Source organism: Oenanthe melanoleuca, chromosome 1A, assembly GCF_029582105.1.
Source record: "Oenanthe melanoleuca isolate GR-GAL-2019-014 chromosome 1A, OMel1.0, whole genome shotgun sequence".
NCBI lineage: Eukaryota > Metazoa > Chordata > Aves > Passeriformes > Muscicapidae > Oenanthe > Oenanthe melanoleuca.
Window position 1 is genome coordinate 3,512,059 of NC_079334.1, and position 24,882 is coordinate 3,536,940.

Below are 24,882 nucleotides of genomic sequence, written 5' to 3' on the forward strand. Positions count from 1 at the left end.
TCAGGTGAGTTCTGGTATAAATTACCTAGCTGTTTATCTTCCTAAAATATTCTTACAAAAGCTTAATTATTATTTCTTCAAGAGAACTGAAGGTTTTGATACTTCAAAGGAAAAACTATTGTTTGCTCATGTTTTCTTGAAGACATCTGTTTCCAGAGCAAATTGGAAGACAGTTTTTACCAACTTAATTGACTTTTCCAGGTTTTTCTTTAGGTCCCTACAAATAGTTCATGTGATGATCTCTTCACTGAGTTGCAGATACCTCATGCCCTTTCTTCCTGATTTTGTATTTCAAAGCCTTTACAACACAAAATAAAGGGATCTCCACAACAATAAGTATGGATTTTCACAAGGGTCTCATCCAAACACAGTTCTGAATATCCTCTTGAATTTTCTGCATGAATATTTTCTTGCTCTTGTGCTTTATTCTACTTCTTGCCTTTGTAGTTTTTTGCAAAACTAAGGCTTGAGGCTTTTTCCTTGTTAAGTGAAGTTTTTATCCAAAACTGGGGCGTTTAGACCCTTATGTTGTAGTATTATTTTTATCTCCCACTTTCACATGCTAACAAGGAGTACTCAGTAATAGCTGTTTACTTGGCAGAACAGTGGACAGTTTGGCAGTAATACTTAACAGTATCTGGAAATAAATTATCTTTTTCTAACATGTTGTTTGACTTCTTAGGCTGTTTTTCATACGTGTTAGATCTTATTAGGTCTAACAAAACTAACAATTTCCTCTGTGTTTCTAATTGCTGGCCCTGCCCATTTTTTTTTTTTTTTTCAGTATTCAAAATTCATTTAGCACAGTGAGTATGTCTGGCTGGTTGTATTACACAGTCTAAAATCAGGTTTTTTGGCAGCAAAAGGTGGTACTTGTGTACTGGACAAGCCAAACAACATTTTGTCCTGTAATAGCTAACCTTTTGGAAAGCTTGCTTTGTGCTAATATATTATCACAATAGAAAAAAATTTTCCAAAATTATACACAATAAATGTAAATTTTTAAAATGCTAAAAATAAAAAGGTATATTTCATCTTTTTATTTTTTTTTCATATTTCTTTTATTATTTCATATGATCCTGGTCATCTTAAGTTGAAATATTGTCTAAACACCATGTTGGAGACAAGAGTCTAACCCCAGGACTTTTCAGGCTGGATTTGGGATCCATGCCAATTAATGTTTGCACTGGTCCACTCTTTCACAGCAAAGTTTTGTTTGGGAAATCTGTTAGGGTAGAGCTGGGGTTATTAATTTCAAAGCCAGGAGGGAAGCTCAAATCAGTTTTTAATGCCATCAAAAATCTTTGTCCACCAAGGACAGAAGGTTTTTGGATCAAACAGGCAATTTTCAATGTGACCTTTAAACTTCTGTAGTTAACTGCAATTTTAGATTTTCTGAGAGCAAGACAGTAGTTCTGGTTTTGTTTAGATGATCTAACAATTTTAAAGTTTTTTAAAAATTTCATTATTTATGTGTTTGACTAATCCTAACTACATAATTATTTTTTCATTCATTTTTGGTTGTAGTTATTGGGAAAACCAATGTTCAGAGCCTGCTGCTTGAACCTTGCTGCTGATTGATATGAGATAGTTCAGAAGAAATACATAGCAGTAAATTATTGATTAAATTACCTTCATTTTCTCCCTTTAGCAGCTTTCCCCACTCTCTACTGTACCAGGTGTTTATATCTGTGTGGTGGGTCAGGGAATTATTTCTTGATTTCACTCATTTACCATTTTATCACTGAAAACTGCTTGTGATGCTTATAGGAAATAGGGAATTTGGGAATCTTATCTCAGAGCTGGCTTCACCTTGAGCATTTCAGCTGCCAAGAACACAAGATCCTACCTTAAAATAGTATGCTAATTGTGACAATGATCTGATACAGGTTAATTGGGTGCTTTTCTGCTATATTGAGCAGAGAAAGAAATTGTGTGACATACCAACCAGTATTCTCTGACAGTTTCTGTACCTATTTGGATAGAGAAGTTACTTTTCACTTCTGTGCCACACTGTAGCAAGGGCTTTGCTCCTGTCATCTCCTAAGCCTGAAATGGAAAGTGAATTGCTAGTGAAGTGTCTGCTGAATTTGGGTTTTTGCAGAGGTTCAGCAAGTGGTACAAAAGCAGAGCAGACATGCCTGGTTTTGGCAGGGCTGTCCAGACACATGTGGTCTGTACATAACCTCACACTTGTTTCAGTGTTTCCCTTTAACCTGCCACCATAGAACCCTGAACATTTTGTATTATTTTCCCAGTTTCCTACAATGCAGAGGCTTCTGGTAAATGGGATAGGAGGGAGAGGGAAGTTTGCCAGCTGTCTAAAGAAATTTTGTGGGTTTTATCTGTGGTTTATGTTTTGTTTTTTATTCTTCCCCCGTAGTTCATAATTATGTATGAAAATTTTTCCAAATATATGCTTTGGGGCAAGTGATATTAAAATATTTAGGAAAAGGTACCAGTGTATATTTTCCTCAAACTATTTTTTTTCATTCTTAGATTGTGTTACAGCATCCATGAGCTCTCTCAAATAGAACAAATCATCTTCTTTTGACAGTTATTGTGGCTCATTTTAGTTCACCCTTCTAAGGAAATACATCCTGTTAAAAATACAAATGTCTTATAAGTGTCCCACTCTGCATTGACCCTGCAAGTACCATTTCTTTTGTAAAAAACATCTTAGCTTGAAGATTAAAAAAAGTTTACTTCTGAATGGAAAAGGTAGGAGGCAACAAGAAGAGAATCTGAGTGATATGTAAAAAAGAATATATAATGAAAAAGAATCTTCTTCTGGCTACCATAGTGTCTTTTTCCTCTTGAAATGTGTTCATAGTCTACACTACATTATTGTATAATACAGTACTTTAAACCTCTTCTTTCTTTTGATTTTTTTTTTTTTTTAATTTGAGAATTAAACCAGCATTTGGTGATTAAATTTCCTTGTGTTTGTATTTAGACTTGGCCTTCTGCATATTGACCAATAAACTGCTACTTGCTCAATTGAGACATGCAAAATAGATATTCCAGCCTTTGTCTTTATGTTGTATTAGAGTTTCTGTTTGATGTTTTTGTTTGGGTAAAATACCAGTTTATAAAGGAGAACCTTATTTATCAGCCTCCTTCCTGCCAACATACAGTATCAGGTCCAATATCAAAACCCCAACAGGATGAATGCAGAAAATTGAAATGTGTATTCAATTGATTATTCCCCAAATGCTCATTCATCTTGCAGAATTTTGAAACAAATACCTGTAAATGTGTTGAACTTAGTCCAGTTTATATTATTTTTTCTCTAAATGTCTCCATATCAGTGGTCTACTGATTCAGAAATATTACATGGCTTTCTGTTGCTGCATCATGACACAAAATAGAGAGTTTTTGTCACAACTGAATAACTTAAAACCAGTGTTTTTGAGCTTGTTTGCAGAACTATTATTCTGGCCTGCTACAATCTGTATATTTTATTTAGGAAAGTATTTCTGTAGTTTAAAACTGTTTGAAAAGTGTTTTTCAATTTGAAACAAAAGTGCAGACTCAAACTGTAGAAATGTGAAGTAACTTCAGCAGAAGGGCCTTGCCCTTTTTAGGGATGTATTCTTCTCAGCCTGGTTTGCTGCTGAACAGTTTGGGCAAAGCTATTTTTTAAAAAGTCCCTGAACTGACTACTGCCATTTGTTCAGAATATAAATGATTGTGGTTTACCTGAGGTCCTGTCTTTAGAGACATTTTTGTCTCAGAGATACAAACAAATCTCTCCTCCTTTCCATTCCAGTTTCTCTCCTTTGATCAGCATTTTAAAAATTCATTGTGTATCCAGCGAGACAGAACAACAGCAGAGGTCATGGTTATCTTCCCTGGATGTTCCTGATCTTAAAGTGAAACCACAGTTTTGCTGAGAGCATTGAGCACAGGCATTATTTTCCTTTTTAAATTTTCAAGGGGAACATACACGCTGAAAATAATTAATGTTTTCTTAAGAGTTAATTCCAAATGCAGAAAATGAAGTATGCAGTGTAAACTTTTTCATGTTGCATGCATTGTTTTTGAAACCTGTTTAAGTTTCTGTCCAACTTAATTGTTTTATGGTTTGTCATCTGCAAATTTTCTTGAGAGAAGCAAGCAGGTTTCTTACTGCCACTTATTTTTTGGATTCATAGTAATGATAATATTTTTCATGCAAGGTGGCCTTGTACCTACACTCAGAAATTACCTGTACATAAACCAGTTTATAAAAGCATAGATAAAGGCAGTACTAATTTTCTACTGCATTTCCCATATAGTTCCTACCTTTTTGGTCTATACTTCAACTAACTAATGTTCTAGAAAATCATTAATTTAGTTTACTGCTTAGAAAATGGTAAAAATTACTTCAGAATGCTAAGGAAAATCATAAACTGCCCCTTGGAAATAGTATAGATACCAATTTTACATTTTTATCTAAAACTATAAAATAGGTGCATTTATCTAATAGATTTTCGTGCTTTCTGTCTCATTTTAATTTTCAAGGCTATCTGAAAATCTTTAATGTCTGCCTGCTGAGATATAAAAATATTATTATAATTTGATGGCATAAGTTAATAGTGCACTCAGGGATAGATGGACATGCAGCAGTGTTGGCTCAAGGAAAATGGGTTTTAACACCAGGAATTATGGTTTTGCAGTCAGGTCATTTGGCCTGCTTATTCTAGAGTGCACAAACTGCAGGGTTTGAAACCTGTAACTAAATTCTGCTTTAATCCATGGAAGGAGGAGTGGATTTTTAACCTAGGGGATGGAACAGGAAAATTATTTTAAAATAAATTAACTGAAAAAGTGCCATAGAATATATTTTTTTATGGAAACTTGTAGTTGATCATGATTTCTTCTTTCCCCAAGCATCTCTCACACTGAAGCTTCCACTGTTCTGAGCAGAAGGCTGGACTAAGTGAACTGCAGAATCCCTAACCAAACTAAATTATTATTGTGACTCTAGGAATAGGAGCTATTAGTTAATTCAGCTTTAGGGTGTTTGGGGTTTTTTTTTCTGTGTATTGTGGAGAGTAAATGTTCTATGATTTAAGTTTTAACAGTTCACGTTTAAAAAAAGGAGAAGGAACTATTTTGTTTATTGATTTTAAAGCAAAATTGTTTGTACTAGTAAGTATTTCTAAATTTTGTTGTTCCAGTGTTGCCTTATTGCTCATATTTTCCTTTAAACTAAATGCAATTTATGTTTTTCAGTGGAATTTGTAGACACCACTTCTGAAGGCCTTAAATTTTATTTTTTTATGTATAACACCACGTCCCTTGTCATGCCGCCCAACTCAGCACAGATATTTCTATTCAGACTTTCTAAAAAGGATGTTTTAGTTGTTTCTTCCTTACCCTTCCTCCCCTGAGGATTTGAGCCAATTGTGGAAGCCTTTGACCGAGCAAAGCAAACAGTTTAGAATGGTTTTTGTTCGTCAAGTGGCTTTTTGCAGCTGTAACTGTGATGACTGCAGCCATCTTTTTCCTCTAATGATGTTTTTCTGTTGTGTGCTGAAGGTGCTTAAAAAAAAGTAAGGAAAAGAAGTGCAGTAATCCTAATGTAGGTTTTCAGTTTCAGCCCAGTCTGGAAGTCAGAGTATGCCATGTGAGAAGAAACAGGCTAAGGAGCTAAGACAAAAAAGCTGTGTAGTTTTGGAGGGCTGGTAATTATTATGTGCGTGGTGCAGCTGTATCTCAGCTTGAGCAAACAAATCAGTAGGAAAAGGGTATGGAATAGAGTTAGAAACATGTATCAAACCTCCCACCTCTGGGGCTGAATTTCTATATGGGATAGCAGGAAAGTAATGCTGCATATATCTGCTAGACACAGTCTTTGTTTCCCATTTATGGATGTCAGCATATAAGCAACAAATTAGCTTGTCTGGAGGTTTACTGTGGAGAGTGTAGTGCCAATGCTGGGCATTCCTGACGTCTTTTCAAGATAAGATAGGCATATGATGCAGTAATGCTCAAGAGCTGGGCTTGCAGCAGATAATGAATTTTTTTCAGAGGGGTTATTTTCACGTGACTACCTGTATATCCTGTGCTTCACACATCCCTCTTTGAACAGCATAAAATGGTAGGTGTTTCAGGAGCAGGGAAATATGTACATGAGTGCCTACATCTTTCTCCTGCAAACAAGGATATTCCAGAGCTGGCTGCTTTTCACAAATCCCTTGTGTGACCGCCTTTGCAGCTTAATCCCTTCCCATACGCACACATGTATTTAGTATTTTCAGCTTTTGTGTATTTTAAACTTCTTAACCTCTTTGTCTACAATAAAAAACCCGTTTCTTTCTTTTTCCTTATACTTGCATTTCTTTTTTTTGATATGATGTCACAGTGGAAGCAGGAAAGCAGTGTTCATTAGAAGCTCAAAATACAATATATAACCAAGAGAAGCCGTCCATCTACTTAACTCCCCAGATTTGAGAATTACCAGAATTATTTAAATTGTGTGTTGGTGTGATCACACATTCAGGGCTTCCTAGTACATTATCACCAAATACCACTGTGAGCTATTAGGGTAGTCTCCTACATTACACAGATTGCTCTATTTAAACAGGAAGGCAACACTAACAGCAGCTCCCAGTACAGTTTCTGTGCACACGAGTGGGTGATGCTGTCTTACCTCCAGGTTTGATGTAGAAGCAGTTCAGCTGAGTTTCATGCACCAGCTTCCCCTTGTACTTGGCGTCGGGTTCCCCCGGCTGGTGGCTGGGCAGGGGGTGATAAGCTTGCCGAACCAAGGCTTGAAACATTTTAAAATTCCAAGGAGCGTTGAAGCAGCTGAAGCTAAGTGTATTTTCTATAGATAGTAAAAGCACATTCCTTTTGGTTAATTTCCTTGCTTCAGGGTTATGTAATAGCCTTGTAGGGAAGTTAAAACCTGAATATTGTTTTAAATTGCTGACAGCTAAATCTTCTAATCTAGGAACTATTTACTAGCTCTTTGAAACCTTTTCAACATCTTTTGCATTCTCCTTCCTTTTCTTGCTGTTCACTCCTAATCCTTTGCTTGTCCTCTGTGCCTTATGCTCAGTTGGAGCCTTCTCCTCCCCCTGTCCGTTTTTCAGGAAAACTTGGATTGAGGAGTAAAGATAATGGGCGCCATCCACCCGTCAGCTCATCACCTCAGCGAGCCATGGCGATCTCTGGTTTCTGTATATCGACACGGGCTCCTCTGATAATATCCTCTTGTGCTTGAAAAAAATAGGTTTGCTTAGCAGAGGGTGGACTGCACTCCTGACATAGCCAGAAAACTTCTTTTGGAATGTGAGCTTGCTTACTCACACTCTTTTATATGTGTGTGTATATATATAAAAATATTTGTAACCTTCTCTCAAAACATGGAAGATAAATATGTGAGCAAGTGTATCCCACGGCACATATACAAGCTGCTCACTTCTGTCTAACTTTGATTTAATACAAGCTCTTGAGTGCCTCATCAGTGCTCTCTTTGTCAAAACAAGCCTTAAATCGGCAGTAAAGAATACTTTTCAATTACAGGAGGGAAGAGGAAAGAAACCCTTCCCAAGTGTAAGAATGCATACCCTTTAAAGGACAAGGAATGTGTTATATACAGAAACACGGTGCAAGTGCTCCAGTGGAATTCCACTCAGGCTGCAAAGGCAGTGCTGCTTTTTTGTCTTAACTGGCATCCAAACCATTAACAGCACTGGGCTGAATGCCTGCTGCCTGCTCTGCCTTAATGGTTGTAGCTGCAGCCCAGTTGTGGGGTTTGCAACAGAGCTTCCTTACGTAAAATGTAAAGTCTTCATATCATAATGCATTGCTTTAAATCAATTTCAGAAAACATCCCGATGGGTTTTTCCTGCTGACTTCATTATTTTGGATGTACGTATGCCTAGGACTTTTGGAGCCTGATTTAATAATCCCTTTGCATAACAGATGTGTTATGTACATGCATAAAACCAACCAGAGAGATTCTGTAGCCAGTGGGGGGAAAAAAGTAAGTAATGTAAGACACAAGCTTCAGGTCAGAAGTCAGTAATAAAGGGACTAAGAAGATTCTTTCTGTGAATTGTCTGCTGCTGGCCATTGTCTCAGACAGAATAAGAACTTTCTGTTTGAGCTGTACCAATTCTTTTGTCTCTGTCAAACAAACTGCCTTTCTGTAAATTTCAATATCTTTTCCTAAACAACATACAGTGCTAAGTCCTCCAAACAGGCATATGTAGCATCTCTCAAAAGGATTTTTTTTTTGTTGTTGTTTTTGGGGGTTTTTTTGTGAGTATGATATGTCTTCCTGCAGGGCTTTGCTGCCTTCTGTTTATTGTTACCTGTTGTTTTTATTCTGGTTTCTCTCATATGAATATTTCTCTCTCTAACTTTCTTTAACAGAAGGCAACGTAGATGTTCAAATTTGCACTGAGAGTTAAAAGCTGAAGGAGAGGAGAGACTGAGGAAGCAGATGATGATTGCTGTTAAGTTTTATTCCTAAAGGATTATGTATAAACTAGTAAAACACCACTGATTTCTGAAGCAAAATGAAATATGCTATTTTACTTTGTGTGGAAACAATTCAGTGAAAATAATCCAATGCAAAAATCCCGAATTTTTATTTAAATAGGACTGTATCTCTAGTCTATAATCAGGGATTCAAGAGTTGCAGGGTACCTCCCAGTGCTGCTATTGTGAAATATCTAGCTGGTAATATAAAATGAATTTGATGAATGTAAGGGTTTTTTCTTCTGTTGAATTACAGGTTGAATAAGAAACTGTTTACTACTTAAATTACATTTTCTTGGTGACCAACTTGATCTCGGGGTGCATTGTTTCTCTCTTTGTACACATGCACAGAATGTGCTGTATTCTTGCACACAAAATGTCTTGTGTGCAAGACTATAGAAAAGTCATTGAACTTCTGAATAATCTGAACACTAACTTCAATTTTTAAAAAAAGATTTTAAAATCTATAAAGATAGATTAAAATAGAATTACAGTAATCAAAGGAGAAATGCAACAAAGTACTTCAAAGGGGTGGTATTTGTATCTTCATGAAAGAAATTACTAAATTGCAATTTCACAAGAAAAATGCAGGTGAAGCATTTATTTTAATACTTTAATGATCCTTCAGCATTCAAGCATGTAAAAATTCAATGACCATATGTCAGTGATGAAGGATTCAGGGTGGAATTTGGCTTGTGAGCACAGTGTGAATCTACCCACAACTGGAGTAAACCTATTACAGTTTGCCTGTCATTCTGTGAGAACAGTGGAAGTCCTTTCTGTGCCTGTGAAATCTTATTATATTGCTAAGAATTGTACTGCAAAGTTTCTGTCTGCAGCTCTACAGACAAGCAGATGTTACTCAAGGCAGTGTAGCAGCTGAGTGCAAGAGAAGGAATGGCTGCAGATGAGTGGAGAGCTCTTTAATGTGTGGATTATAACCTGTTAACAGGCTGTGGCAAAGCAATAAAAGGAAATGCATAAGATTTGCTGTAAATATCAACTAACTGAGATCTCAGGAGGAACAGTTGACTTCTGCCTATTTCTATGTGGATGTCTAAAATTCTTTTTCTAAGCATTTTGGAATTAGAGATGGTGGAGGGAAAATGAAACAACTGCATATCCTAAATGATGTTGTTATAGAGTATATAACTGAAAAATTCAAAAATGGAGAGTTTAAGATCTCTTGATCTTAGGGTATTTCTTACATGTTTCTTGTTACAAGAAGGATATACAAGTAACTCAGACTTTTTATTGTTGCAGGCTAAGAACTTAGTCCAGATCTGCAAATGTATTTCCATTACTTAGGATCTGAAGGTATGCAGTGGAGAAGTAAGAGATGAGATCACAACAGTCAAAATTAGAAACATCATCTGTAGTTAAGGTTGCTTATTTTCCTCATGAAGCCCTTTCTGAAGCTGTTCATTGTTTTGTAGGAGTTAAACCATTTGGAGTGACAGCTCATCATACTGATTATAGTAAAAATTCAGGTTTCAGGAAAAAAATTACATGCTATTGAACACCTATTTGAGGTTAAAATAGTCTTTTCTTTTTTCCCCCCTCTCTTCTAATGTACAGGAAAATGGCATTGTCAGAGTTTGGAAAACAGTTTGACCTTGAACTTAACTATAGCTGTGGAATTAGAGGTGTACCTTTGGCAGGTACCTCAGAGATGCACTTTAAAAATAATTGAGAACATATTCTTAGATTGGACTAAATTATAAATGAAAACCTGGATGTGAGAACCCTGGTGAGTCCTCTAGCAGCTGTGTGTGTCACAGACAGCAGAGCAGCTTTTCCCCATGGGGCTGGAAGCCCAGATACTCCACAAGAAACACACGGAAGCTGCTGCTTAACATAGTGGAAAGAAAAAGGCTGGAAATTGAGATACTAAAGGTAGCCCTCCTTTCTGTTCTTTCCAATAAAAGCAATTTTTTTGTTGTCTCCAGGTTGGAAAAGCTGTGTTGTCCCCTTCTTGATTGAGCAGATTTTTCTTTTTTTGTTACTAGGTAGGAGTGAAGTGCACAGAATCAAGAAGTTTCTAGTTTAACCTCTTCCACTTGTGATAGTCTTCTGTTAGTATAAGCTTTTCTGCTGATGGAAAGTATGGATTTATATTTAGCCTAGATTTGTGTAAGGCATTGTTGTGTTTTGCTCAGGTAATTTCTGTAGATCAGGTCCTGGCTTCATTTCAACATATTTTATTGTTTGCTTTAGAAAGTTGGCAGAGAATATAGATCACAAGTCAGCTAAAAAAAAAAAAAAAAAAAAAAAGTAATCATTTCATGTGTTGAGGAGTTGCATTTGCTTTCCAGTAAGCCTTTCTCTGATGGAGTTTTATTTCACAGGAATCCTGCTTGTGTTGACTGAGGATATTTGGATGTAGTTTTTAGCTCATGGAGCTCTCGTCTGACAGGGACATTTTGGAAGTCTATTGTGAAATAGTAACAGGAACCATTTGTTATTTAAGAGAGCCTATTTATAAGAAAAAGTATTCATTAAGAGCAACTTGTTATTTAAGAAATTGATAGCCTGGCATCTACAGCCTTCCTGCCTTAATTTCAGTGTCATGCACCATCATGATTTAAAAATTTTTTGGAACTGATGATGCAATGGCAGGAGGTGTGACTGGAAAACCAGTGGTGTGGGGGAAAAAAATAAATCCTCTAAGCCAGATGGATCATAACATAGATGCTATTCCTGTGTCATGACTAAAAATTTCTTGTAGCATCAACAGAAAGCATATTTAAGGGAAATCTTGCAAATACAGTTTGCATTTGGGCTCTTTTCCAAAAAAAAGTAAAGAACCTGCTGATGGACTCTTGTATCTGCTGAGCTTTATGGAAATAAGTGGATCAATGGGCTTTATATTTTCCTGCAGTACTAACAGAACTTCAGCTTTGAGGCCATCTAGGGGGCTTTCCATCGACCTTATTTTGTTGGATTGCTACACAGTTGATTTTTCTTCATAAAAGTTTCTGATAAATTTGGATTAAAAAATCTGCCTGAAGTCAGTCTCTCACAGTAGAGTCACAAATATGATTTATTAAACCATCCACCATGTCTGTGCTGTCCCATTTTTTTGCCTCATGAAACCAGAAATATTTGCTGGCTCTGGCTGGAAGTCTGCAAATTGGTCCCCCAACTTTCACAACTAATAGATTATGGTAGGAATATTTCAGGGTTCATTCTATTAACAAAAATTTTATCTTGATTTTTAAGGCATAGTTCCAAGCACAACTAAACAGATGGTGGTGAGGAACTTATTCTTGATTTCAGTAATGTTGCCAATCATTGCCCACTCTCAAACCATTTGCTTTTGGGGGAAGGGGTCTGGAGGGGCTTTTTCATTTTTGGGGGTTTTGTTATTGCATATTTTGTTCTGGATTTTTTTTTTTTTTTTAGTAAAGTTGCTTAAACAGTTCCCTCCTCAACTGAACTGAAAAACAGCCATGTGTAATCATTGCTTTGCATTAATGTGTCTCTGAGTAGGATTCTTTTTCCTTTAACAACTAGTTTGGTTGTGATTTTTTGGTGTTTTTTTGTTTTGTTTTGTTTTGTTTTGTTTTGGGCTTTTTTTGGTAGGCTGCTTGTTCAGACATAATATTTTAAACATTTGAGATAATGGAAATACCAAGCCTTCCTCTTCCCTGTCTTTGTTAACAGTTCTCAAAATAAGTGGATCAGGAGCTTTATCAACCTTTAAATGAAAGAACAATTGTCTGATAATTTAACAGGTAGAGTTTTTTAGGAATTTAGGTTAAGCTCATAATAAAAATGCACATTTTGTTGTTTGAAAAATTCTTACTTTGCTTCAATTTATTGACATTTTTATGCCTGAGAAATCATTAAAATTTCGACTTCTCTTTAAAAATTTCCAGAAATACCAGAATATAACCAGAGAGGAATTTCCATTATTTAGAAGCAAATACTTTTACCTAAAACATTTTGCACAATGCTGAGAAGGAAGAGGCCTAAAAATTCCGGTTCTGTTGATGAGCCACATTTCTATCAATATGGTATAATAAGATACAATTGAAATTTTTTTTCTAGTGCTTTGAGTTTAAGTATCTAAAGAGCAAAATTTTGTATTTGAAAGAACTTAAAGCCTGTTTAGAGCTAAAAGAACTTTACTCCTAACTAGGAAATACCAAAGTTAAGGCTAGTTGTGCAATGTCTCTGTTTATGGAACTTTATATTGTGTGGTTGACTTCTTTTGCAATATGGACTTTGTTTCAGTTATCAAACAGTTGGAGTTGTGTTCACATTGAGAGGCTACTCATATTCTGGTTTTTTCCTCATTACTCATGCATGGGTCACTTGCTTTGTTATGTGCTGCTGGAGTTCTGCACTAGAGTCAGAATTATTGGGTTTTATTGTTGTTTTCTTCAGTAATCATCACTATAATAGCTGATAACTCATGAACAAATGGAACTGTTTTAGTTTGCTCAGATTAGAAATATTATTCTTCCCTTTCCACAAACTGAGATCCTAGGGCAGAGTAGTTACAATTAGAGACCAATTAAATATGGAGTGTCTGACTTGAATTACTCCACCCAAATTTTTCCAGTGCATTTATTGTTCATATGTTCAAAAACACTTCTTACTTGGATTGGGATGATTGGTGTTTTTGCAGGCAGGTCTAGGATCTCAACTCAGCCACTGAGAAATGAAGCCCACACAGCCAGTGCAGCCACTTCAGATGACATTTCACAGCTTGTGTGTCATTGCATAACATCCTTGGGATGGAATTCAGCTTTCCAGGATAGTGTGCAGCTGTCTGTGCTGCAGGTTTTTTTATCTTTTTCCCTTGTTGCAGTCCTAAACATAGAGACGTAAAGGTGTCTGCCTGCCTTGCAAGACATGGATACAGAAACTTCTTTTAATAGAGCCAAATATGGATTTACATATTCAGGAGCAAGAGTCTAGACTATACATAGAGCAAAATACCTCAAGAAGCACAAAATCAAGAATAAAACACAAAAAAAATTAAGATTTTTTAAAAACTATTTATTTTTTAATACCAGCAAGTATAAAACAGTTCCTAGGTACAGGAGAATTTTTAGTCAGAAGTTATTTCTGTACCTGTTTTTACTAAGCTTGAAGACTTTGTGCAGTCTGTGGAGGAATACCTTAACAATCACGTTACAGGTACACCAAAACAAAAGCTTTGATAATGGAAATGTCTATCCAGAAGGCAAAAATCCAATTGCTGGAATAATTAAGAGGGAAAAAAACCCCAAAACCCTAGACAATGCCTTTCTTTTTAACAGAATACTTAACACGAATGATTGAAGTTGATAAGGAATTCTGTATTATCTTAATAACTAAATTAATGTTTCAAATATTGAGAGGTTAGAAATTGTTATCTATAATTCTGGGAGACAGCAGCTGTCAGCTTCTGCTTATAAATAGTATCAAGTGTTCTAGTGTTTGTGAGGACAGGAGAAATCCGTAGCCAAAAAATGAAAATTGTAAGGCGGAAGCTTTCAAATTTGGTCTGAAGTCGTGATTTAAAACTTAAATAGTGTCCTTCCTGAAATTCAAACACTGAGCTATTAAAGGAGCTTCAGAAATTTTGCTAAAATTTTTCAGTTTTGATTTATTAGCAGCCTGCCTTTTAGAAATTTTAAAAGTTCTGAAGACTGATACCCTTAATAATTAATAATTTCAGTCAGTTTATTTAAGTAACTTATTGAGCTTCCCATTCAATGTTAATTGGGTCTTCTTGATTTCATAGCTGAATTATGTCATAGTTCTGTGTAATCTTGTTAACAACGTTGCAATTTTGGCACTTCTTTTAATGTCATCAATTCATTACTTGACTTTGATTTTATTTTTTTCTGTTTTTCACAATAATCTCTTCTTACATAACTTTATGGTTGAAGCTGGGCCTAAAAATGCCTTAATATTTCCTCTTCTGTGTGGCAGTAGAAAAATTTGCTTTGTGTCTCTGATGTTTCATGATTCATTTTTAGCATGAACATGAAATTACCATTCTACAAATGATACTTAGATCTGGAATTCTGTTTTGTCAAACAGTCTGACAGAGTGGGAAGGCAGATAAAAGTAATCTGTTTATGTTTAATCCTGATAAAATAGGCAGTGTTTTCATGCTGGTGGAAAGCTTGCAGTGAAATTGTATTGTGTCTGTGAGTGTGCCAGGTTCTGGGGTTTTATGTGTTGCTACACACATGAGAATTTTTTTAAAATTTTTTTCTTCATCATTAATCAAGATGCAAGCCATTAACACTTATTCTTACTACTACTATTTACACTTTTTTCTTTTTAATACAGATTATAGCAGAATATAGTACTGTAGTGTGAATTTATGCCATGGTTACTCCATGTAAATCAGATTTCCACAAGTTGCTGTGTTCTCACTGGTCCCTTATTCTCACATGCAAGAAAGAGCTCAGGGTATGTTATCCTGCCACAAGCTCAGGGATTGCTTCTCAGTGTATTTCAAGTGTTTATCTGTTCTGGACAGGGGAGAGCAGGGAAGGAAGAACAGTGGCACTGCCCACTTCTGAAAGATTTCACCACTGACTGGGTGAGCTCTAAGCTCAGAGGATGTTGGGCTTTGGTCTTTGCTTGCTTTCAGCTGTGCTTCCTAATTTGGGTTGAAAATACCATTTAACCAAGGCACAAAAGTAAATGTGGGTCGATTTGAAGTTCAGCTAAACTCTAGGCTAAAGGCCTCTGGATCTTCAGTGTCCTGACTTAAAACTGGAGTTAAGATGGGCTGTGTTGTTGGGTGGTGGTGTGGTTTGGTGGCATAGACCCAGTGTCCTCATTCTGTGACTTGAATAGGTTTGTTGCAATTGTATTTCAAAATATTAGTTATAGTTCTGTAAAATCTGAGATGGTCATTTATTCTGATTATCACTTGTGTTTGTCACTGACATGAGGTAAATCAACAGCAGAAGCAAGCCAGTTTGAGTCTTTCAGCTTCTAATGGCCAGAAGCAGTTTGGCATTTCCAAGGGACTGTCAGCTTTCAGATTTATTAGATATTCATAAATAGTCTGTGACATGTCTGTTCCACTGGGCAAAGGTGAAGCTGTCCAACCTGTGTTGCATAATTGATAGTGCCACCAGCTGTGGTAGACATAAAAAAAATTTGAGATGGAGCAGATGGCCAGAAGTTCATCAATACTCATCTCCATTGGAGATTCTTTTATTAAAAAATAAGAATCCAGATTAAAACTAATTTACTTTGTCTGAGATTCTCAGTCTGCTTGCTGTGCTGTTGCATTGAAGAATATGGAGTCACTTGTGATTTGGGCACGTTTTCAAATGTGTTTCATCAGAAAGATGTGGAATTTACCATAACAGGTTGGTGTTCTGGAACTTTATGAGTTGTTCACACACTTTTCTACAGGTCCTCAATTTATTATTGAACACCCATTGGAATATGTTAGAATATTAATGCATATTTTAAATGCATATTTTAATATTTATGTTAAAAAAAAACCTGAGATTACTTGTGCAGTTCAGCTCTTACATTGCACACTTGTAGAAGCAGTGGTGCATATTATGTTGTATGCCTTTTTTAGGTGAGTAATAGAAATCATCACACTTTTCAATAATCTTAAAAAGGACAGTATATACTTTAAAAGCTAATTTTTGTATGTTTACAGGATGTCTGTTTTGTGGGATATTTTAAACTTTTTGCCAATGTGCTATGTATTAAACAGTTGGGGCCATTTTTAGGTCTATAGAAGACAACACACAGCTTTAAATGTGGTGGAGGGGAATGGAGAAAATATTATACTTGTGTCTTGCAAGCAGCTCTACATTCATTTTCTTTCCAAACATTAACAAAGCCAAGGTACACTTCATATGCCACGGGTTTGGCTCTATGGAATTGAAGGAGTTATTGCTTTTGGACTCTCCTAATTTTAGGAAATATTACATCATCCAGGTCAGTGTTGTAATTGTTTTTGAACAGGTGCTCAACCCATTTCAAATGAAATCCATTTTCAAATGAAATGTAGCCACCACTATGTTTGAAGATATGGTAGGAACTGCCAATTTTTGGTAAGGTGAAGAGACAATTCTAGGGAGGGAAGGAAGAGGAATTAACAGGATCTCCTGTTGAAAAATGGGCAGAATTACAGCAAATCTACAGGGAGGCAGAGGTATGTTCATCCTACTCCACCAACTTTGATGTTCTATAAGATAGATCTGAACATTGTTTGAAAACTAAACACATTTTTCTACTTCCATCTGCGTGCAATGCTCCCTGCAGTGTGCTGGCAGTGGAGTCAAATGGATATGACAACCAAAATAAAGGACAGAGAAAAAGATTTTAAAGAAAAAACCCCTCTGGTTTAGTGTTCTGAAGAAAAGGATGAAATACCTTTGCCTTAACTGAATATTTAAGAGCTTGTAATTTACATGCTTAGAGATGTGCCTTTGATAGTTTTTGATTTTATGGGATCTGAGGTGTCATTTTGTGTTTCTGCATGGAGAAAACATAAAATGGAAATAAATTCTGAAATTCATTTACAAGTCACATTTAAATATCTACCAGGTAGAATTGCTTTTTGAGAAGATGTTCATAGTTTGTATTTGTTGTGCATTTACAGTGTCCATATATGGGATTTGGTTTTATGATAAGGAAGAATGCCAAAGAATTGCAGAGCTCATGAAAAAGTAAGTGATGGGTAAACAAGACTTCTGTGGTTTTTTTATGTATGTCTTTCTGTACATACAATGCACATTTTATGTTTTTAGGATTATCACACCTTTTTAGTTAAAACTTGTATTTATAAACTTCATTGCAAGTGTCATGGCTGCATTTCATAAATAAGTCACTGTATTGCAGTAATTTTTCCTAATTTGTAGTGCAGCTCTCCAGCTACATCAGAGTGTACCAGTTGATATGATTTATTTCCTAATGACTCAGAGATCTGTTTTGAAGAATTGTATTCTTTGGGGGTTTAATATATTTTCCAATTTGAGGAGATTTTATTTTTTAATATTGTTGCCTTTTTTTTCTTCTTCTTCTTCTATCAAAGTAAGTGCAGGATATCATTAGGGCATACTGTACTAATACAATTTCTGTGGGTTTTGTCCTGTTTGTACATCATGGCTGAATTTCTGCTTCCTCATTTCTTAGCAATATATACAAAATTCACTTTGCTTTTGGCATTGAAAGCAAGACTTCAATTAGCTTTAAAGTCATTGCTTTAGTGCACATAAAAATATGTTTTTATACATGTTAAACTTTAATTTTGCAGTCCAGCCAGAGGTGAAGATTTCACACAGAACAGTGTTCTCAGCTGTATTTTAACTAAGAATGTCATATGGGCATTTTTTTTCAGTATTACTCTCTTCTTCTCATGTCCAGGATGGATGGGGCTCATTCTTCTGCACGATTTGCAGGGCCCATTTTCTTAGGACTGTGTCATGCAGGTTTTCATGTTTGCTTGGAGAAGGAAGGAGCTGAAGTCACACAGATTTCATTAACATCTACATCTTTTGGTGCTGCAATGTGAAGGATGTAGTAAAGGAGCTGGGTAGGAACAGGCAGTCATTGGCTATTCCAGCTGCCTGTGGTATATGAGGTTAGACACACCAGATAAGATTTGTGATAAAATACTGGATGGGAAGGTAGTCATCTTTCCTCCATATATTCTTTTTTTTCAGTATTACCTGCTGCTTTTCATTCTGCAGTGACAAAATAGTGTGAAACACAGACTGTGGCACTGGTGAGGTTTTGTTCAGTGGGGTTTATTGGTTTCACTGTATATCCTACAGCTCTAAAATGAGTCAGCTGTGACCCAAGAAATAATTGATGGGGATGGATTTACAGAAATAAACAATGAACCCTAGGAAACCCAGGTTTTTGACAGCTCATTTTAGTTAACTAGCTCCAGTTTCAGTTGGTGGTGATTAGGTGCTCTCAAACTGGTAATTTACTACAATAAAACCTAGTTTTCAGAGGATTCATGCAAATGTAAACCATGTGTAGTGGTTATAATAGCAGTATTTCATATAGATAAAAAATACCCTGTTGCTCAGCCAATTGGCTGTGTGTTTTAATTCTCAGCATTCTACAATAATAATAAAACAGCTGGGGCAGGAAATTGGTCATTTGCTAGTACTTAATGCCTGATTTGTGTGTGTTTGCCATCCTCCACCACCAGCAGAACTGAATAACACTATAAATTCCCTGCTTCTTCTGGGTATAGAAATTGTGACTCAGTTATGGAAATTTTATTCTATGGTCTAGTGTGTTCAAGATTGGAGGAAATTAATCAATCTCATGTCAAACTATGATTTTATAAAGATCTTTTAATAATGATTTTTTTACTGCACATTTTACAGTAGATGGGGAAAGACAAATATTTGAGTTACAATGAAGTACTGTACAGTAGTTGTGGTTTTTACATTTTATTTGTACTTTTTTTTTTCTCATCTATCCTCCACCTTTCAGCCTAACTCAGCAGGAACAATTCAAAGCACAGCAGGGCACAGGATCAGGAGTGTCCCCCATGATCATGAATTCTGCTAATAACAAAGAAGTGGATATCTTAAGGATGCTTACCAAGGCCAAAGATGAGTATACCAAGGTGAGACTTGCTCCCAGCTTTACCTTATGAAACATAAAAGGTTTGATTTTGGGGTTTGAATAGTTCTACTCAGAGGGATTTTGGACAGTGTGCTCTCTCATTTGGTGTAGAAGTGGCTGGTAAAAAAAGTTTTGACAGAATTTGCTAAAAACTCCAAAGAAATAAATGCTGTCAGTAACAAGTTCTGGAAGGAGAATGTGGATATGATTGATTATTTGTTGAATGGTAGAGGATAAGAGCAAGTATAAATTGCCTTTCATTCTGACCCTTAAGAGCTCCTGTGCCTATTGAGGAGCACCTGCAAGCTCTGCCCTCTTTCCAAGTGAAGTATTTACCTGGTGATAGTTTCTGTGGTTTGTACAAAGGACTGGGTTCAGGAGGCTTTTGACAGTGAAGTTACTGCTTTTAATTGTGGTTGTTAGCTTCTTTCAGGCACTAATGGAAGGAAATGAAAAGGTTGAAATGTAGTATGATTCCAGCCTGTGTGCTGCTTTGGTCTTCTGAGGCTTCTAAATAAAGAAGTAACTAATGGACTAATAATGTTCTCTATTATTGAGCAATCAAAAACGTTTTACTTTGGGGAATAAAAATCTAATAATTTTAACTATCCATATATAAGCTGCAAATTGTTACAGAGCCTGCAGGTTCCTGCTGCTTTTTCCTGTATTGCTTATGTGCTGTCATGCAATAATAGAACTCCTAAGTGTTCCATAAGAGTCTGGAAATGTGCATATATCTTAACTTTTTCTCTCCTTAAATTTCTTGAGTTTATTTTTGCTGAAATGTAGCTACTAATAAAATCCTCAGAAAGATGATGTCAAACTATTTGAGCTAGGGTGAAATGGAGCCCTTTTTATTGTGTATAGTTGCTGTTGAAGCTTGGGGCCTTTGTGTTTTCTGTAGTAGAGATTTAATGTATTATAGTAGACAAATGCTTCCAAAACCTGGTATTTTTCCCATATTTTAATACTGAATCAGTATCTAATCTTGGCATCAGATAATATGATTTGAGATATTCTGAAATGTTTGAGAGGTTCTCACTAGATAAGCTTAAAAATACTGCAGATGGAAAACTGGAAAAATATTAGGCTGTCTCCAGATTTTGTGAAAAGACAGTGATAAATCTAAAAGATGTTACCTTCCATTTCTGCATTAGCACACAGAAATCAAGACAAAGGAGATGAAAATCTGTTGTTTAAATAATAGCTTTTAAGACTCTTTTCCCTTTAGAATCTTTTGCAGATTTGCTTCTTACTTTAATCTTTCTGCATTTAAGGGATTGCCAAGGACATAAAAAAATAACATGAAAACTTCCTTCTCATCTTCATCTTGGACTTGAGTGCTAGGAATGCCTGACCTCTTATGAACAGGATGTGTGTGATTTCTTGTATTGCTAGTAATATAAATTTCAAAAGGGTGTGATAAATAAAGGCAATGACAACCATTTTTCTATTTATTGTCAATATGTTTCAGAGCAGTCATGCTTTTTGACTGGTTTATGACATCTACTTTCTTGTCAGTGTATGTTTTATTACTTACATTCTGATGTGCTGAAATTAGTTATGAAATATGTTGCTCTCTTCTTTGAATTCTGTGTTTATTCAGTGAAGAGTGTTTTAAAGTGTTAGAAGCTGTAGAATAAGAGCATCAATTTTCAAAACTTTTAAGTAATTTTGCTTAATTTTTAAGAGTGTAACTAATTTTTAAGGGTATATCTTGTTCCCAGATTATGCTACACATTTGGAGGTTGCATTACATGAAAAATAAAATATGTAGCTTTCCCTTCCCTTTTGAGTTAATGGAGCTTTAAGATGCTAAACCACTGAGTTGTTTTTATTCAAATGTACTTATACACTTGCCTTTCTTGATCTCTCACTGACAGCCAGGGAGAAAACCAGCTGAAGAGTTGCAAGGGTACAGAACAAAGCATGACAAAATGGGTTTTTCCTTAACCACTGTGCCTTGCCTTGTACTGCAGGACAAGCTCTGGCTTTAACTCTGTGCTGCACAGTTCTCCCAGCATTTAGCATTTTCAGCTTCATATTGTACAGGTGGAATATGAATCTCACAACACAGAGCAGGACAGACCTGTGAAGCAAGGCAAAGTAATTGCCAAATGCTGTAGCTGGTGAGGACTCTCAGGTTCCATCACTAAAGAGCATGGTGGCATTTCTTTCATTCTACTTTTTGTTGATAATAGCATCTGATATCTTACCTGTCTACCTGACAGTTGGTTAAAATGCCACTCCAGTGCTCCCAACCTACTCATCAGCAAGGCCATGCTCCCCATCTGCCAAAATGGCTTTATATTCTGAGCTCCAACAGTTATAGAATCCTCTGATATCATCACAGACTTCTTTTCTCTTCCATGTGCTTCTGTGTTAGATAGCAACCTACTAGCCTTGTTATCAAGTCACAGCAATGATACCAAGTCAGGTCAATGTCATTCTTGTGTGTGCTGATGCTCATTTGGTCTAAAATATGCTCATATAGCATATTATACTCTGTTAAACACTGCTGTTTCTCACCTCATTTTTATATGCTTAGTTCTGTGATCATGCAGAGTATGACAGTGGAATCTAAGGTACTTAAGGTTTCTGAAGAATTCAACCTATTAAAATATCCTGAGGAAATAAGGGTATTATTTAAAATTCTGTAGAACTCTCTGGGAAATATTCAAAAGTATGTTATTCATGGTGTTAAAGAAAAAGCTTATGTGCTTTTTACCCAAAAAGTTATGCTGAAAAATAGCAATAAGAAGTTATGCTGAAGAAAAGGCAGCATCATTAGAAAGAGAACTGTTTGGGGGGGAAAAAATGCTATTTAATCTTACTGAGGTGCAGTTTTGGTCCATGTAGGATCTGTCCAAACTGACAAACAATTCTACAAATTGATTAAATCTTTAATTACTTTTTCTGTGCATGTGTATGCATCCTGCAAGTTCCCACCATATGAAGATTTACGTAAAAGAGTTTGAGTTATAATTCTCCTTTTTGATGAATGCATTTTAAATTATCTTTATGGGCACATTTTTCCTTCATGGATCTAAACTACTTCTAGCTGCCTGTTGGATGCAGGAAAAGCATGTCTGTTGCTTGATTTTTAAGGTGCTTTTAAAAAGTATTTTATGCTTTTGAAGTGCAGGAAAAGCAGAAGGCCAAAAAGAGTACTGAGATTTAAATTAGAGGGAAGCCTCATACAAGGGGAATCTTGGAATCAAATGTTCAGTTTTACATATGTCTTATGGTTTTAGAAAATTAAGTTTCAGCTGCTACAGTTCTTCTAATAGCATAATACTTCATCATCAGTGCTGCAGTTAGTATATTTGGTTATTGAATACCTGGTTATGTCTGTATTTTACTGTGGTTGGAAACTAACAGAGAAGATATTGTCATACATACTAATAAATCCTTTTTTTATGTTTCAGTGTAAGACCTGCTCAGAGCCAAAACAAATAACCAGTTCCTCTGCAATCTATAGCAACCCCAACCTAATCAAACCCATTCCAGTGAAGCCAAGTGAGAATCAGCATCAGAGAATCTCCCAGCAGAGCAAGGTAAAATCTGTGGTGTTTTCTGACTGCTGCTGCACTGAATAACAGGAACATCGATTTGAGTTGGAAGGTCACTGCAAGAATTTGAGATGGAACCACTGTAAGGAATGATTTTAAAGCACAACTAATCTGGTTTGTATAAGCTCCCCAACCCCCACTATATTATGTGGAAACATAAACTACAGATACACTATCCTGATGCAGCAAAGAAATACTGGTCTTTCAAATTTCAGGTGCTGTTTTGATCACAAGCTGATCTAGTCAATTGCTGGACCACACTTTTTGTGGGTTTTTGTTTGTTTTGGGTTTTTTCAGGGGAAATAATGTAAATAAAGAAAATTCTCTGGGTATATTTTCAAGCCAAATCACACTGCAAAATCATAAAAATTGAATTCAGCTGTGACCAGCAGATGCACAAGAAGTGGCTCTACTTCACACACAGGCAGATTTCTGTCTCTTACTAATATTGTACTGATGGCTGTAAAAGAAGATGACTCTTTCATGTTATTTAAAGCAAAGCCACTGCTATATCTCAGATTTGCTGATTTTTCTCCCACATTAGCAGCTTGACAACAGTCTTCTTGCCCTTCCTATGTGACAAAAATATTAAAAATCCTCTTGGGGGAAAAAAAGAGCATATCAGTTTTCTCAGCTTTTCATTGAATTCTGCTGGTTAAATATTGTCACCACTCAATGTAACTTCTGCATAAGGGAGCTATGTTTAGTCTTTTCCTCTGTCCTTTCACAGGCTGTGGATCCTGAGCCCCAGCACCTGTCCTTGACAGCGCTGTTTGGCAAACAGGACAAGGCCGATGGCTGCGAGCCGCTGAACAAGCAGCACCAGGAGAGCCTGCCTGCCAGGCAGGGTGTGGTTCGCTCGCTGTCCTACGAGGAGCCCAGCAGACACTCCCCCTGCGCGGAGAAGCAGCTGTGCCCCGCCATCCAGAAGCTCATGGTGCGTGGCACAGAGCTCCATCCCCTGGCTGAGTTCCCCGAGAGCCGCCTCTGTGAAAACGGCAATGTCCCCCGCGTGGGGGACACTTTGACGGGGCTCTTCCAGCCTGTGGCTTCCCACGGCGTGGCAGCCGGGGCTCAGGACGCTGCTGGCACCCAGAGCTTACTGCACAAGTTGCAAAGTCAGTCAGGGTCGGTGGCTAAAGTGGACCCCAGTGCCACGGGAGCTGTGAACTCAACAGTGTCCGTGTTCAGCAGGACTCCTGCTCCTGTTGGAGCACCAGTAAATAACATGAGCCAGCCCCCTCTGGTGTATTTCAATGGGTCCTTACCAGGCCAGACTTTAGAGGGTAAAGAACAATCCAAACTTCCCAGACAGCCACTTCCTCTCTCTGGCAATCAAACAGCCAATTCTGGGGTGATTTCACCTCAAGAATTACTGAAAAAACTCCAGATCGTGCAACAAGAACAGCAGCTCCACGTATCCAGCAGACCAACGTTGGCAGCCAAGTTCCCAGTTGTTACCCAGAACACCAGTACCCTGAAACCACTGGATTCCTGGATAGAAAAGGCTCCAGGCACAGAAAAACAGAGTGCTCTCTTCCAGGTAAATGGGGAATGTCTTCATCATAAGTAAATACAAATCCAGCAGTTTTTTAATCTTGATGTTTTCTGAGGTTTTTCTTGGCTTCACTGTCCTCCTGTGTGCTGCACATGATTCATTTTGCAGGTGATACTTTCCCAACATCGAGTAAGTTCTGATTTGCCAAGATGTGATATTGTAAATCCTAAAATCATCTCTTAGACATCAATGACGACCAGAAATCCTGCAGTGTTGGGTTATCCCAGAGCCCTTTGAAAAGTCACCTAGTTTTCACTTGCCATACTTGGGCTGCTATGTATAATTGCTTGCTACTGAGTGTAATATTTTGAGTTTAATAATTATTTTCTGCAAAATTAGTCATAGCTTTGTCTGTGTAGATGTGCATTCATTTGTATGCCAGTTGCTAAAGATACTTAAAAGGTCCCTTGTTTTCTAACAGCAGCTTTTCAAAGTATTTCTATCTTGGTCAGTTAGTTATCTTGTACCTCACCTGCTACTTCTAGATATTCATTAGCTATTTTTCTTTAATTTGCTGTGTATTATTTTGAAAAAAGGTCTTGTGCCTGAATGACATTTAAAAAATTCTGTTTATTTTGATCCTGGAAGTGAGATTGGTGTCTTTAAAAATTCAGGCTATGTTAAGAAACTGTATCTCTCTCATGAGTACATTTTTATGTTCTTCAGAAAAGCAACATGTGCAATTACAAA

At 36.6% G+C, this 24,882-nt stretch overlaps 2 protein-coding genes across 2 annotated transcripts in view; one reads left to right on the forward strand and one right to left on the reverse strand.

The window, feature by feature from the left end:
- Positions 1 to 6,825, reverse strand: part of CACNA1C (calcium voltage-gated channel subunit alpha1 C) — a 419,556-nt gene extending 412,731 nt beyond the window's left edge. The window contains exon 1 of the mRNA XM_056511189.1: positions 6,641 to 6,825. Coding sequence (XP_056367164.1) covers positions 6,641 to 6,770 — 130 coding nt within the window. The 5' untranslated portion in view covers positions 6,771 to 6,825. The remainder of the gene's footprint in view (positions 1 to 6,640) is intronic.
- Positions 1 to 24,882, forward strand: part of DCP1B (decapping mRNA 1B) — a 39,118-nt gene that overhangs the window by 5,141 nt on the left and 9,095 nt on the right. The window contains exons 4-7 of the mRNA XM_056511175.1: positions 17,075 to 17,141; positions 18,928 to 19,063; positions 22,491 to 22,619; positions 23,365 to 24,177. Of these exons, the coding sequence (XP_056367150.1) occupies positions 17,075 to 17,141; positions 18,928 to 19,063; positions 22,491 to 22,619; positions 23,365 to 24,177 (1,145 nt within the window). The remainder of the gene's footprint in view (positions 1 to 17,074; positions 17,142 to 18,927; positions 19,064 to 22,490; positions 22,620 to 23,364; positions 24,178 to 24,882) is intronic.